The sequence below is a fragment of the Nyctereutes procyonoides genome, unplaced genomic scaffold, assembly GCF_905146905.1.
Source record: "Nyctereutes procyonoides isolate TBG_1078 unplaced genomic scaffold, NYPRO_anot_genome, whole genome shotgun sequence".
Lineage (NCBI taxonomy): Eukaryota > Metazoa > Chordata > Mammalia > Carnivora > Canidae > Nyctereutes > Nyctereutes procyonoides.
This window is the reverse complement of record NW_026575046.1, coordinates 28,731,199-28,746,857: the sequence shown is the minus strand read 5'-3', so window position 1 is coordinate 28,746,857 and position 15,659 is coordinate 28,731,199. Positions and strand designations below refer to the sequence as shown.

Sequence of the window (15,659 nt, the reverse complement as noted above, 5' to 3'; positions counted from 1 at the left end):
GGGCAAGTGTTTTACTCTCCCCAAGTCTGTTTCTTCTTCTGCAAATGGGGTAATAAAAACACCTATTTCATTGTGTTGATCAAATAATGCCTGATTTAGAGTAAGTACTCCATCAACCTGAACTAGCTACTAGTAGCTAGTCCAGGCCGGTTCCTTGCCGGGACCCGAGATTAGCTCTCCTATCTGCGTAAAAAGAAACTCAGAGAAATAGTAGCACAGGATACAGTGGAGAAAGTCCTGCCCTGGCCTCTGCCTGGTGACGCAGTGCTCAGAGGTCATTTTAGTCCCTTAGCCTCAGCTTCCTCATCTCTGAAAGTAATCTAAGCCACCTGCCCCTGTGGAATGACTGGGATGCTACCCTTTCTCCATCCACGCTCACCTTGGGCACGAGCCCTGCTTCCTGCTTCAGCAGCTGGCTCAGCCGAGTGGTCTTCTTGGAGAGGGTGTGTGTGTTGAGGCGGGCCAGCCGCTCCCGGAGGGTCAGCTGCTCCACTTTGGTGTACTTGGAGGCTGCGCCAACAGAGGAGAGTCAAGGCATGGGGACCAAAGCTGACCCAGGAAAGCAGGCAGCCCAGATATGCCTGGCTAGGCATCTACTTGGGCTCTCTTCTCAAACATCAGTGGCACGCCTGTTAGAACCCCAACTTGTAGAGGAAAAGCCCAGGGCTTGTTCCAAGGTGTGAGCTCTGGCGGAACAGCTGCCTGTCTGCTTGACTTTAGCAAGGCGCCACTTCTTGGGGCTGTTCCTCATTTGTACAATGAGACCGGCTACCTTACATGATTGCCAGGTGGATCACATAAGACAGTGGGTCTGAATGGACTTTCTAAATAACTCAAGAGAGAGATGATTGGCCTGAAGCTCCTTGGCCATGGTCAGCCAGGCCAGGCTAGGAACCACGCTTCCCCACTCCTGGTGCAGGGCCTTTCACTGATCCGTCACACCACCCTGGGCCTGAGTGTGAAACCCGGCTCTGCCTTTCACCGGCTCTATGATCTGGAGCAAATGATTTAAGCTTTCCTTTGACCTGTGAGATGGGGCTGCCACTGCCAGCCCCGGAGGGTAGCTAAGGATCAAACCAGATAATGAATGAAAGATGTGTCACAGCCCTTAGTAATCATGAGCTAAATTATCACTATTATACTGTATAGGTCGTGCAAGTGAGTTTACTCTCTACTTGGGACACTGCTTCATTTTCCAAACCTTTCTGTTTTAACAATCTGGGAGACAGAGTTCCCCACGCACTAGCTGCCCTTCCCAAGGTATATACACATCTCTTGGATTCCTTGGTATTCATTTCTCCTCCACAGCATAACACCCATGTGGTTTGCATGGGACTGATCTTACTTTGGTTCAGGAGGTGGGTGCTAGCTGGGATAAATCAATTCATATAGTCCCAACCCCCTGGCCACAGTCATTGGTTCCAAGAATAATACATAAGCCAGGTCTACACCAATCGGCTCATGACATTACCCTAACCAATCAGCTCATGACATTCCCCTAACCATGGTGATTGGTTCAGGGTGAGCACATGACCCAAATGGGACCTATCTGAATGTCAGTCGAAGAAAGGCCCTGTTTTATGCTGGGGGTGCGTGGGGTGGTGGTGGTGTGCAGATATGAGTATTAGAACAGCAATAGTCATTTACTATTACGAGGGAGGCCAGCCTAAAGATGAAGCTGACACACAGTAAAGAGCCCAGATGAGAGAGTTATAGGGAAATGGAGCCAGCACCCTCATCAAACCCTACCTAAAATCCTATTACCTCCAGACTTGAGGTTACAGGAGCCACTACATTTACTTTATTAATGAAGATAGTTTGAGATTAGTGTTTTTGTAGCTGGAAGCATTCTTACTGATATAGCCCCTAAATCCCCCAAGTCCTTACCCACTTCCTTGCGCCTCTTGTACTCATTGATGTTGGTGTTCACGTCCTGGAGGGCAGAGGCAGCCCTCTGAAGTACAGGGTAGGCACTGGCGTCAGGGACTGTGTTCTCCAGGATTTTCTGCAGCAGCAATGGGTACTTGGTAATCCTCTGCAGAGGGATTACCAGTAAGAAACTGAGGCCTGAGGGCCCAGCTTGTGGCCTGAGGGAGAAGGCTGGCGTTAGGTAGGGAAAGCCCACCCTTTTGGGCACCAGGAGCCCTGGGCTCTAGGCCCAGCTCTGCCATTTAACTCACTGTGTGCTCTCAGGCAAGTCAACCTCCTTATGTGGTTCTGTTTCCTCATCTATAATGCGGGAGATCTAGATGCTAGACAGGCACTGCTAGTTCTGGGCCCTGGTCCCCCATCTGTACTAAATGTAATGATCAGTTCTCTGTCCTCTGCCTCCTTGGCTTCTCAGCAGCAGACACAGCTGATTAATCCCTGCTCTTGAAACACTTTCTTCTTCTAGCCCCAGAGGTACCCTTGGTCCTGCTCTTCCTGTTCCATGGGCCATTCTCTTGGCCTCCTCTGCTAGACTTGCTCCAATGCCAGAGTGCCCTAGAACCTTCACCCACCTCGGCTCACTCTCTTACTGAGTTCATTTAGTCCTATGACTCTAAACACATCCCCAACCCAGACCTCCATTTCCAGTTTCTGTCCAGAGCACCAGACTCACACAGTCAACTGCCTGTGTGACATATCCACTGGACTATGTCCCAAGCACAACTCTGTATGCTGGACATCCATCTGATATTTCATTCAATAAAATGGTTCTGCAGCTTTAAAAGTTGAAAGTTTAAAAAAAAAACCACAGGAATTCTAAGTTTATAGAGATGCATTTAAAGTATTTAAAGGTAAAAGGTCATGATGTCTATTATTTGTCTTTAAAATAGTTTAGCTTAAAAATAGATGAAGCAAAATGTTAACATTGATTAATTTTAAAGACTGGTATATATTTATTACATTCTTCTATTTTTCTACAAGTGTGAAAATTTTCACTGAAAAAAGTAAAAAAACAAAACCCAAGAATGAGTAGTGTCAAGATCCCTTCCAGATGCACTACTGATAAGTGAACGACTACTTCTAGTTCCTTTCTTGCTCCTGTCTGGGATTTGCAGAAAGAGTGCCCAAGTCAATGGCGTCTGGGGAAAGGCTCCCTTAGTCTTCCCTTGATCATGACCAGTGGCCCTCAGATCTGCCTTTCAAGAAGTTTCAAGCTTCAGTGTCTAAGCATTCCTCCTCCAAGAAGACTCACAGATGCTGCTCACAGCCATTCTCTGGCCCCCTCTCCATGGTACCCTTGCCTCTTGCTCTTCCTCCTAAGGAAATATTTCCGGTCCAAATATCCAGGAAAGCAGTCGTGAGGCTAAGAATAGGCAGAGCAGGTGGGTGCTCCTCATTAGCTGTGGGGTGTTAGGGGAGTGGCAGGGGTAGGATTACCTGTCAGGACATGCCTACGCTGACCATCTGCTCTCACCACGGGTTTCCTAGCACTTGGCTGACCATGGCAGGGGAGATGGAAAGTCACCAGATATCTGCAAAACTCTGTCCTCTGGGCTTACTTTCCATGGGAAAGGGCCAACTGCCTCATGGGGACAGCCGTCACTCCACAAATAAGAGCACAGGGGGTCTTCAAAGAGATGATCACAGTTCTCCACAATTATCAAGGAGTCACAACAGAATCATGGCAGCCTTTTATGTTTACAGTTTTTCTAAGGTAATCTGGAGGGGAAAAAAATTTTTTTTTAAGTAGGCCCAACATGGAGCTAGAACTCACGACCCCGAGTTCAAGACCTGAGCTGAGATCAAGAGTCAGATGCTTAACTCACTGAGCCACCTAGGCAGCCCTGAAGAAAATTTTTTAAGCGGCATGTCAAATAGGCAACACAAATTAAAAGATAATCCCCCTTCCCCAACAAAGAAGAAAAAAGAGAAGAAAAGAAAGAAAATAAAAAACAAAGGAAAAAAAAAAGAAAAGACTTGATGGGATGAGCACTGGGTATTATACCATATGCTGGCAAATCGAACTTCAATAAAAAGAAAGGAAAAGAAAAGAAAAGCCAAAGCAAAGTAAAGAAAGATAGATAATTCCCAGAGCTGGGTGGGTACAGGGAGATAGGCCCACTTATATTCTCTTGGTGGGAGCAGTGATTGGTAAATTCTTTTTGAAGAGCAGTTTAGCAATTTGTGAAATGTACAAATCCTTTGTTCCATCATCCTACTCCAGAAATTTATCCACAGAAATGTCAACTCAAGGGAGCAAAGATAAAAGCAGAAGTTACCAGCAACTCTATCACAGTAAAAAACTGGAAACAAACCAGATACCTATCCGCAGGGGCTTCGTCATTAAAAGACCATAGTCTGTGAGCCACCCTGGAAAGGAACTGTGCTGCCATTAACAAGAACACAGTAGAACTACTCCTAGGGTCGTGAAAAGATATTTATAACCATGGTTATGTGAAAAAGTGAAAAAGTAAGTTCCTGAGGTGCCTGGGTGGATCTGTTGGTTAAGTGTCTGACTCTTCACTTCAGGTTACATCATGATTTCAGGGTTGTGGGATCAGGCCCGCATCGGGCTCTGTCCTGAGTGTAGAGTCTACTCGTCTTTCTTCCTCTGCTCCTCCTCCCACATCCTCTCCCTCTCCCTCTAAAATAAACAAATAAGATCTTTATAAAAAATGAAAAAGTAAGTTCTAAAAAAGCATGTGTAATAGGAGTCCCTTAAAATTTCTCCCTTACTTCCTTTCCATCCATCTTGTCTGTCTGTAAATGAACAGAAGGAAGTCTGGATAGAAAAGGTTAACTATCAGGTGGAGGGATGAGGAAATGTGAGACCAAGGGATGATGGACTTTTTTACTCTTTCTTTATATATCTGTGTTTGTTTGAATAGTCCCTTTTTATCAGTAAGCATACATTACTTTTATATTTAAAACAAAGATTGCCAAGATTGCCAATGAAGGAAAACAAAGACTCTCTGCCTTCTCCGAACACTGCCCCAGCCATCATTCTGAAACTGTGGGTGCTTTGTGCTTGCCTCTGCAGGCCAGTCTCTTCCCTGCTGCTAGCTGCAGAACTTCTGCCTCCTGCCAGGGCAAGCCCTTGACCCCCTTAATGCAGGAGCTGCATTAAGAGACAGGATAAATTAAACACTCCACCCACTCACCCACCCAAATAAAGGGTAGGGGGCAGCATGCATTTTGGAATCACTAAGAATCTGATTAGATGGTATCATCCATCCTGACTGGATGAGAAAGACCACTTCATAGTTGGTGTGGTGATTCCAGTTGGCTAAGCTCCAGAAAGAGTCCCATGATCACACAAGAAAGCCAGGATTATTGTTTCAAGAGATAGCTGAAAAGCAATGCTGGCAGGAAGAATGGCATTCCTGGTGCAGCTTTAGAGCACAGGCTCTCATTGAGGGCATGGTGGAAATGTGCAGGCACTGGGCTGTTCTAGGCACTCAGTGGGCAGGGACCAGAGCAGCAGGCCATCTGCAAGGTCAGCCTTGCATCATGGACAACAGTGCTGTGTCTCCTATGTCCCTGTGAGCATACACAGACTGAACAAATGCCTCAAGATTGCAATTGCGATTTCAAGAACTGGGATTTTTTTTGTGGCACTTCAATTCCATCTACTTACCACAACGCTGGAAATTTTCAGGATGCTACCTTTCATAAACAAGACCCAGATCATCTGCAAGAACATCATACATCCTACTTCCTCACATCCTCTGCCCCCTAGAATGTAATGTTATCCCTACGTCATTTATATTGTTTCGTTCTTTTCCTTATCATACACCAGGAGGTCAAATTTGCTCTCATTGCTACTTGTCATGCTAGGGCATGCACATTCTCTGCTCTTTCCTTTTTTGATACTTCTTATGGGGAATGGTTTCTGACTTTTCCTTCCTTGAATCCAAACTTCTTTATTATAAGTAGGTGCCAGCATCTGATTGCTTCGTTAGATTTTCTCGGGTAGTGGTGCCCAAGCATTTGCACACTGAAATAATATCACTTTATTAGACATTATTTTCCTTTTACTTCTCCTTTTTATTACAGTTAAGCCAGTATATTGATTTTTTCCAGTTCTATATATATATGTAGAATATATATATACACACACACACACACATATATATACATATACACATATATATATTTCAAGACTATATGTCAGGATGATAATTTAATGTTTGTTATAAAAAAGGAGCATTGAGGGACACCTTAGTGGCTCGGTTGAGTATGAGGCTCTTGATTCTGGCTCAGGTCATGATCTCAGGGTCATGAGATTGAGGCCCTCATAGGGCTCTGTGATGAGTGTAGAGCCTCCTTAAGATTCTTTCTCTCCCTCTCATTCTGCCACTACCCTCAACCCTTCCCTCCTTCCCTCTCTTTCCCTCTCTTAGAAAAAAAAAAAAAGGTAAGCATCTGCCTTTGGCTCAGGTCATGATCTTGGGGTCCTAGAACTGAGCTCTGCATCAGGCTCCCAGCAGGGAGCCTGCTTCTCCCTCTGCTGCTCCCCCTGCTGTTCTCTCTCTCTCTCTCTCTCAAAAATAAATAAAGAAAATTCTTTTTTAAAAAGGAGCATTGAAACCAGTAGAGCCGAGAGCCACAGTGTGGTTTCAGAGAAATACAACCCCTGCCTAGACAAGACAACTGGGGTTTACAGTGTCATTTGGGTACCATGAGTCCATACCCCAATGAGGTATAGTTATTATGCCCCCTTTACACACAAGGAAACCAGGTTCTGAGACATGAAATGGCTCTGCCAAGGTGAATTATATTCACCTTGGCAGAGTCAGATTGGCCACTGGGCATTGTGGCACCAGGGCCCATGAAAAAGCCTGGACTGGTCTGGCTGGGAAAGACCAGAGTGTGGAAAGCATGACAAACAGCAGCCTCTGTGCCAACCAGGGCCCCTGGACAGTGCTTCCAACATGTCTGAGCTAAATGCCAGTATTTGGCACCTGGGAGATGTTATATCAAAGTTTCTGACTTCTTTCAAAAAGTCAAGAGGATCTGGCCACAGTGGATTCATATTCCTACACGGCAACTGAGGCAGATGGTTTGTAAACTAGGGCTGTAATTATTCGACTCTCTGTATTCACATCCTTTGTTGTGGTGGCTACTGTTGTATCCACACACTTTGAATATGTCTTCGGAGCTCCTCCCTTTGAACAGTCGGGTCTATTTTTCCACCCCTTGGGTCTGTCACTGCATGCCGATTCCCAGCCAAGACCTCCAAAGTCCCTCCCTGCCCCCCTCCCCCTTCCTCTGCCCTCCCTTCTGCTCTCTCCCTGTCTCACCTGTGACCACCATGTGAACAAGCCTGGGCCACCTGCCAGATGATGAGAGGCTGTATGACCAGAGCTGAGTCAGCTCACGTGTCTCAGATACACAAGAGAGCCCAGCCAAGATCAGCAAAGCTGACCTACAGTTGATGACAGGCATATGAAGTACGCAGCCAGGGCTAGAAGGATCATCTACTGAGCCCAGCTACGTTGCTAACATGCAGCAGCGTGAGCCAAATAAATGTCTGTCTTAAGCCATTCTGTTTTGGGATGGTCCCTTACATAACAAAAGCTTCTCGATAGAGCAGCCCAAGGGAGAGGCTGGGCTGCAGTCTGTCTCTACACAGGATCTGTTGGCTCTGGTTGGCTGCAGTCTCCACTGCTCCCTTTTGCTCCACATCCGCCTCCTTGCTTTCCTCATTTTTGTAACCTGCTACTTTCCTATTGAAATGTATTTAGTGACCTTGCAAAAATCTAAATTTGTAAGAACAATGGAAGGATGTACCAAAGGGAGGAAGTGTGGGACACCTGGGTGGCTCAGCAGTTGAGTGTGTCTGCCTTTGGCTCAGGGCGTGACCCTGGAGTCCCAGGATCAAGTCCCACGTCGGGCTCCCTGCATGGAGCCTGCTTCTTCCTCTGCCTATGTCTCAGCCTCCCACTCTCTGTGTCTCTCATGAATAAATAAATAAAGTCTTTAAAAAAAAAAAGTGGGGGGGAGTGTATGTACTCTGGCGGGGGGGGGAGCAGCTGGGAGGGGCCAGGACATGGGTACTTGAAAAGGAGGCTTCAGGGGGTTAAGGGGATAGGCAAGGGAGAAGGGGAGGCAGTAGGAACTTCCACAGGAGGCAATGTCATCTCCAAAGATCTAAATCTACATGGCCTTTCTCTGGGTGTAAAGGGAACATCTAAGTAAGATGAAATAATAGTAGCCTCTCTTCCTCCTACACTATTCTGATTATCAGAAAATGACCTTCATCTATCTCCATTTGGGGAGCTTGTCCTGAGGGAAGATAGAAGACTTTTTGAAATAGAAAAGAACAATCCCAGACAAGGAAATATAAACCACTTTTAAATATACAAAGAAATGACCAACTTTAATAATAAGAAGTAAATGCAAAATGAAACCACATTGAGACACCATTTGTCACCTCTCTCAGTTGCAAATATTCTAAAGTTTAATGACACACTCTGGTGTGTCTATGAGGAAACAGACACCCACATCTTGCTCATAGGAATGTAACCTGGTATAGCCCTTACAGAAGGAAATTTTGCAATACCAGAATTATCCATACATACTTTCTTTGAGTAAGAAGTCCATGTCTGAACATTTACCTTACAGAAACACCTGTACCTATGGGGCACCTGGGTAGCTCAGTTGGTTGAGCATCCAACTCTGGATTTCTGCTCAGGTCATGATCTCAAGGTCAAGAGATCAAGGCCCGCATGGAGCTCCGCACTCAGCACAGAGTCTGCTTGAGAGTCTTTCTCCCTCTGCCCCTCCCCTCACTCATGTACATGCACTCTCTCTAAAATAAATGAATAAAATCTTAAAAAAAAATACTTGCACTTGGACAGCCCGGGTGGCTCAGCGGTTTAGTACCACCTTTGGCCTAGGGAGTGATCCTGGAGATTGGGGATCAAGTCCCACATCGGGCTCCCTGCATGGAGTCGGCTTGTGTCTCTGCCTCTCTCTCTCTCTGTGTGTCTCTCATGAATAAATAAATAAAATCTTAAAAAAATACTTGCACCTAACTAAAATGGCATATGCTCATGAATAATCACTGAACACTATCTGTAATATCAAAAGAAAAGAAGCAAACCACTGTCCATTAATAGAGACTAGTTAAATAAACTGGGGAGCAGCCATGTGGTAGAAGAACATGCTATTCAAAGTATTATACATGTATATATTGAAATGGGAAGATGTCCAAGACATATGATAAGTGAAAAAAAAAATAAACTTTCTTTAAAAAGGCAGTAAAATAAGAGTATATACTTATATTTGCTCTATATGTATTAAGGAACGCTGCAAAGATCCTTAAGCAATTTACAAGTGGTTACCTCTACTTTAGGGCTGGGAGTAGTATTTGTATGGATGAAGGGACTTGATTAGACAGGACACAATATATATATATTTTTTGCTGCATAAATGTGGATGTTTTAAAGCTTTTGAACTATGTAACTATTATCCGTTCAAAATCTTAATTTAAAAAATATCTTCTAGGGGCAGCCTGGGTGGCTCAGTGGTTTAGCGCTGCCTTCGGCCCAGGGCCTGATCCTGGAGACCCATGATCAAGTCCCACATCCGGCTCCCTGAATGGAGCCTGCTTCTCCCTCTGCCTGTGTCTCTGCCTCTCTCTCTCTCTCTCTCTCTCTCTGTGTGTGTGTGTGTGTGTCTCTCATGAATAAATAAAATATTTGAAAAAATAAAGAATAAAAAATATCTTCTACCCACTGATGCCAGCTCTGGGCAGTGAGGCCCCTCAGGGCAGTTTTGATTCTGTTTCATGGGGCAGTTTTCAGCTATCTATAGAAAGGCCTTCCAAGGTAATACAAACCTGCTTCACACCACTGCCACCTACAGCACATAGTTCCCGCCGTCTCACTGCCCTTCCCATGGGAGACATGAGTGCTGTTCACCCAATGTTTCTGCTTCTCTACCTCTGGACACCCTGGCAGGGTAGCACACCCTGGCCTCCCAGTGGTTGGACATAGCCATGTGATTAGTTCTGGCCCATGAATTATGAGAAGTGATGAATATCATTTCTAGTCTGGAGCACTTAATTACCAGCATCAGGCCCTCCAGAGCTCTTTTGTCTTTTTCCACAGTAATTGGCAATAATCCAGAGAGGGCCACATGTCAGCTTAGGTCCCAAAGTGAGGATGGCAGAGAGAAGAGGCTCAAGTCAACCACAGTAGAGCATAAGGAAGGTATAAACCTTTGTTATTTGAAGCCACTGAGAGTTGGGAATTGTTTGTCTCCGCAACCTAACCTAAGATACTCCTGAAGCAGCATGAGCAGCACCAAGGAGGGGTGAGACCTTGACAGCTCCCAACCTCAAGGTCAATGGCAGCAGGAGCCAGTGCTCACTGGTTATTCTACTCACACCACTGTTTCAATGATGCCCTGGATCTGTCGCTGCAGCTCTGGCTCCTTCCGGTAGGCCTCCACCAGCAGCAAGGCCTGGTCGTAGCTGGCACAGTAGACCTTGTAGACTTGTTCCAACTCCTCTTGGAATTTCAGGAATAAGTTACCTGATGGTGAAAAAGCAATAAGAAGCCCTCAAAGGCATATCTGTATGTTCCCTTACTTGGGACACAGAGGTGGTGAGATGGCTAAGCCCTCAGCTCTGGAGTGAGAAAGGTCTAGCCAGTTCTGCCACTTTGGGCAAGTTACCCTTTCTTCCTGAGTTTCCATTTTTTTAATCTCACTTTCAAAAGGCTGCCTGCCATAAGGATTAAGTGACAGAATGATGCAGAGCTTCAGGCTGGTGCACTGGGAGTCTTAATAAAGGGTAGCTGTCATAATGGCAATAATATTAATAATTCTCATATTTGCCTTACAGTTTACAAACCATATGCAAACACAGTATACTTGTGTTATACCTTTATAATCACCATGTGTGACAAGTACAACTTCAAACCTCCAATCTACAAAGACACACTTTAGCAGAGCACAGATAGTCACAAATATGGGCTTTGGAGTCAGAGAAAACTAGGGCTAGATCTCCAGTCAATCCTTCCCCTGTGGCGCAACCTAGCGCAAGCACTTGACTTCCTGGACCCTCCATTTTCTTATCCATAGACTGGAATAAAAACAGTATTTACCTCCTAGTGTTTTGTTAGGAATAAATCAAATAATGCATGTAAAAATACCTGACAGAAATTTTATTCACAAAATATTTACCAACAGCTTATTTATGGATTATATGCAGGCATTCTTCCAAGCTCTGTGAACAAAACAAAGCCTCTGCCTAATGGAGCTTATATTCCAGTGGGGAAAACAGACAATAAGTAAATATACTGCATATGTTAGGTGATGATACCAAGAATCAATAGAAGGTGTTAGAAAGTAGTAGATCAAAAAAGAAAGAAAGAAAAGAAAAGAAAGAAAAGAAAAGAAAAGAAAAGAAAAAAAGAAAGAAAGAAAGAAAGATCTATTTAAGGAAGGCCTCCATGAAGATGTGCATGTTTAGCAGAGACCAGAACCACCTGGCCCTGGAAATGTATAGTGGAAGCTACACTCCAGGCTTACGGAAGGAAAAATGCAAAGGGCTTTAAACTGTAGGCAGGAGAAGCCTGGACATAAGGACAACAGCAAGAAGGCAAGAATAGCCAGACCAAACAAGGGCACAAAGCAGAGAAAACAAAAAGAAACTAACACCAGATCACATGGGGCCTCAAAGTAGGTAGGTTAGATAGAGTAAAGTGTTTGGATTTTATTCCAATGGTGGCTAGAAGCAATAAGAGAGGTTTGAGCAGAGGTGATCTGGTTTCTGTTTTAAATAGGTCACTCTGGGATCCCTGGGTGGCTCAGCGGTTTAGCACCTGCCTTCGGCCTAGGGCATGATCCTGGAGTCCCAGGATCGAGTCCCACATCAGGCTCCCTGCATGGAGCCTGCTTCTCCCACTGCCTATGTCTCTGCCTCTCTTCCTCTCTCCCTCTCTGTGTCTCTTATGAATAAATAAAATCTTTTTAAAAAATAAAAATAAAAATAAAAAAATAAATAAGTCACTCTAGGGACGCCTGGGTGGCTCAGCAGTTGAGCATCTGCCTTCAGCTCAGGGCGTGATTCCGGGGCCCTGGGATCGAGTCCCACGTCGGGCTTCCTGCACGGAGCCTGCTTCTCCCTCTGCCTACATCTCTGCCCCTCTCTCTGTGTGTCTCTCATGAATAAATAAACAAAATATTTTTAAAAATAAATAAATAGATCACTCTAGTGCTCGATTTCAGCAGCACATATACCAAAGTTAGCGTAGTCTCTGCACAAGAATAATAGGCAAATCTGTGAAGTATTCATATTTTTAAATCAGAAATTTATAAGATTGGTTACCTGTAGCAGGTGGATGGAGTGGGGTAGAAAGAATGAGGGAATGGGAAAGGATCAAAGGGATGAGAGGTGAGCATGGAGTGAATGGACTGGAATTGTAGGTATCAGTATGAACTCATTGTTTTTTATTCATGAAAGACAGAGAAAGAGGCAGAGACATAGGCAGAGGGAGAAGCAGGCTTCACGTGGGGAGCCTGATGTGGCACTCGATCCCAGGACCCCGGGTTCACGACCTGAGCCAAAGGCAGATGTTCAACCACTGAGCTGCCCAGGTGCCCCTGAACTCATGGTTTTAAATATATAGATAAAGATAGATAGATATAGAAAGAAATATAGATAAGCGTATATGCATACGTTAGTATGTATATATTTCCTAGCTCTATTAGCTGACAGGGCAAAGCAACAATGACACCCCAGGGGCAATGAGCACACCTACAGCCTAGAGCTTGGTGTCTAAATACCATTCCCCCCCAAATGGGAACCAGGGCTTCTGGGAGAGATGGTTGATTCCGAAGATGGGGCAGGGAAATACAGATGAGCCTGGAACATCTTGTGGTGTCAGAAAACAGGATGCACTCAAAAATTGTTAGAGGCATACTGACAGGACACAGGACACGGGAGCCAACTTGAAGGAGCTCTCAATGGCCAAAACTGGTACAATCAGAACAAGAAAATAAATAATGATAGTACTAGATTCTGACTCATGGAACAAAGTAAATGTCCAAGAGTCCATATTGACATAAATAAATAATTGAACAAGTGAATAGGCGAGAAGAAAAACTGCAATTAATAAGTGTAGAAGGGGGCAGCCCCGGTGGTGCAGCAGTTTAGCGCCGCCTGCAGCCCAGGGCGTGATCTGGAGACCCTGGATCGAGTCCCACGTCAGGCTCTCTGCATGGAGCCTGCTTCTCCCTCTGCCTGTGTCTCTGCCTCTCTCTCTCTCTCTCTCTCTCTCTCTCTGCATCTCTATGAATAAATAAATAAAATCTTTAAAAAAATAAGTGTAGAAGGAATAAGCTATAAAGAAATTACCATGAGAACACCAGTAACAATTATTGTAAGCAAGAGCCACTGCTGGATGCTAAAAATAATGGGTGAAAGTTTACAATGAAATAGGACATTTGCATAATATCGAAGTTTTTCTCCATAAGCTATTTATTACAAGGAGGAAAATAGTAACCTTATAGCAGAAAAACATAGAAGATATTACCTTCTACCAACAATGTGATCAAAGTTAACATTACTCAGGACGTCTTGGGTGGCTCGGTGGTTGAGCATCTGCCTTTGGCTCAGGGCATGATCCCCAGGTCCAGGATCAAGTTCCGCATTGGGCTCCCTACATGGAGCCTGCTTCTCCCTCTACCTATGTCTTTGTCTCTGTCTCTGTCTCTCTCTCTCTCTATGTCTCTCATGAATAAATAAATCTAAAAATAACAAAAACAAACAAAAAAACAAAGTTAACATTATTCTAAGTAATAACACATAGCAACATCATGTGCCCTTGTTCTGAGGCACTAAGGAGGACAGGACGCTGGCCATGATGTTATTGCCAAAAATGCATAACCTCAACTTAAGAATGAAAATCACTTTAATTTTATAAATATATAAAATGTTTATAAAATATACATTTTTATAATTTATAAAATATATATTTTACTACCATAAACTTTCATAAGATCTATAAAATCATTTCAATATTAATAACTGAAAACTTCAAATTGAGGGCTATGCTACAAACTTGGCTCAGATTCTTTAGAGGTATTGTGGTCACAAAGGACAGACAAGACTAAAGAAGGCTAAGAGAACATGGCAATAAAGTGAAACGTGGTAACCTAGATTGGATCCTGGACCAGAAAAAAAGACATTCATAGGAAAGCTGGGAAAATGTGAAATATAAGGTCTGTAGCGTTAACAGCATTGCAATGATGTTCATTTCCTGGTATCAACAATTGTACTTGGAATATCTGAGATGTTAAAATCAGGGGAAACTAGATCAAGGGTTATACAGGACCTCTATATTTGCCACTTTTCTATAAATCTAAAATTATTTTAAAATTTAAAAAGTTTTTTTTTAATTTTATTTATTTATGATAGTCACAGAGAGAGAGAGAGAGAGGCAGAGACACAGGCAGAGGGAGAAGCAGGCTCCATGCACCGAGAGCCCGACGTGGGATTCGATCCCGGGTCTCCAGGATCGTGCCCTGGGCCAAAGGCAGGCACCAAACCGCTGCGCTACCCAGGGATCCCAAAATTTAAAAAGTTTAAAAAGAACTTTGAAGGCACTATGCTAAGTGAGAGCAAAATATAATAGAACAAATACTGTATGATTACACTTTGATGAGTTAGTGGTAGCCAAATTCACGGAGACAGAAAGTAAAATAGGAGTTACCAGAGGCTGGTTGTGGTTTAGAGGGTGCAGAGTTTTGATTTACGATAATGAAGCAGTTCTGGAGATGGCCAGTGACTATGGTTGCACAATAATGTAGACATACTCAATGCCACTAGACTCCCACTTAAATATGGGAAAAATGGCAAACTATATATGTTAGGTAGATTTTACCACAATAAAGAAGTTTAAAGATGATTTTTTAAAAACCCTGAACACCAAGGTTTATAACAGCTTTATTCATAAATAAATGAATATGCCTAAACGTGAAAGTAATCAAAATGTACTTTAGTAAGTAAATCCATCAACTGTGCCATGTCCATACAGTGGAATATTATTCAGTGATTAAAAAGAGAAAAAAGAAATGAGTTATCAAGACAGGAAAAGAAAGGAGAAACCTTAAATGTATATTGCTAAGTGAAAGAAGCCACTCTGGAAAGGCCTCCTACTATATGATTCCACCTATATGATATTATAGAAAAGGCAAAACTATGGAGACAGGAAAAAGATCAGTGTTTACCAATGGTGATGGGGAAGGAGGGATGAATAGGAAGATTTTTAGAGCAGGCAAAGCACAAAATTCTGGGGGTGAGGATACATTCTACTATAGAGTCTACTCTGTATACTCTACTTAATTTTTCAATAAACCTAAAAGTATTATAAAAAGTAGTCTATTAATATAAAAAAGAGATCTATACTATATTGAGACTTAACTAGGGTGTCCAAAGTGGTTATGGGAATGGCTGTTAGAACACTACTTCAAGGGCAGCCTAGGTGGCTCAGGGGTTTAGTGCCGCCTTCAGCCCAGGGCGTGATTCTGGAGACCCGGGATCGAATCCCACATCGGGCTCCCTGCATGGAGCCTCCTTCTCCCTCTGCCTGTGTCTGCCTCTCTCTCTCTCTGTCTCTCATGAATAAATAAATAAAATCTTAAAAAAAACAAAAAACAAAAAGAACACTACCTCAAGTACCCACAAGAGTCTTTGGTTGTCCATCTAGAGGGAA

At 43.7% G+C, this 15,659-nt stretch overlaps 1 protein-coding gene across 3 annotated transcripts in view; it reads right to left on the bottom strand.

Moving 5' to 3' along the window:
* The window catches only part of ARHGEF37 (Rho guanine nucleotide exchange factor 37), a 55,300-nt gene that overhangs the window by 16,969 nt on the left and 22,672 nt on the right, over positions 1-15,659 (bottom strand). For all 3 annotated transcript variants that reach the window (XM_055325185.1, XM_055325184.1, XM_055325186.1), the window contains exons 4-6: positions 10,325-10,472; positions 1,888-2,087; positions 380-510 (exon numbers count right to left, since the gene is read on the bottom strand). In XM_055325185.1, coding sequence (XP_055181160.1) covers positions 380-510; positions 1,888-2,087; positions 10,325-10,472 — 479 coding nt within the window. The remainder of the gene's footprint in view (positions 1-379; positions 511-1,887; positions 2,088-10,324; positions 10,473-15,659) is intronic.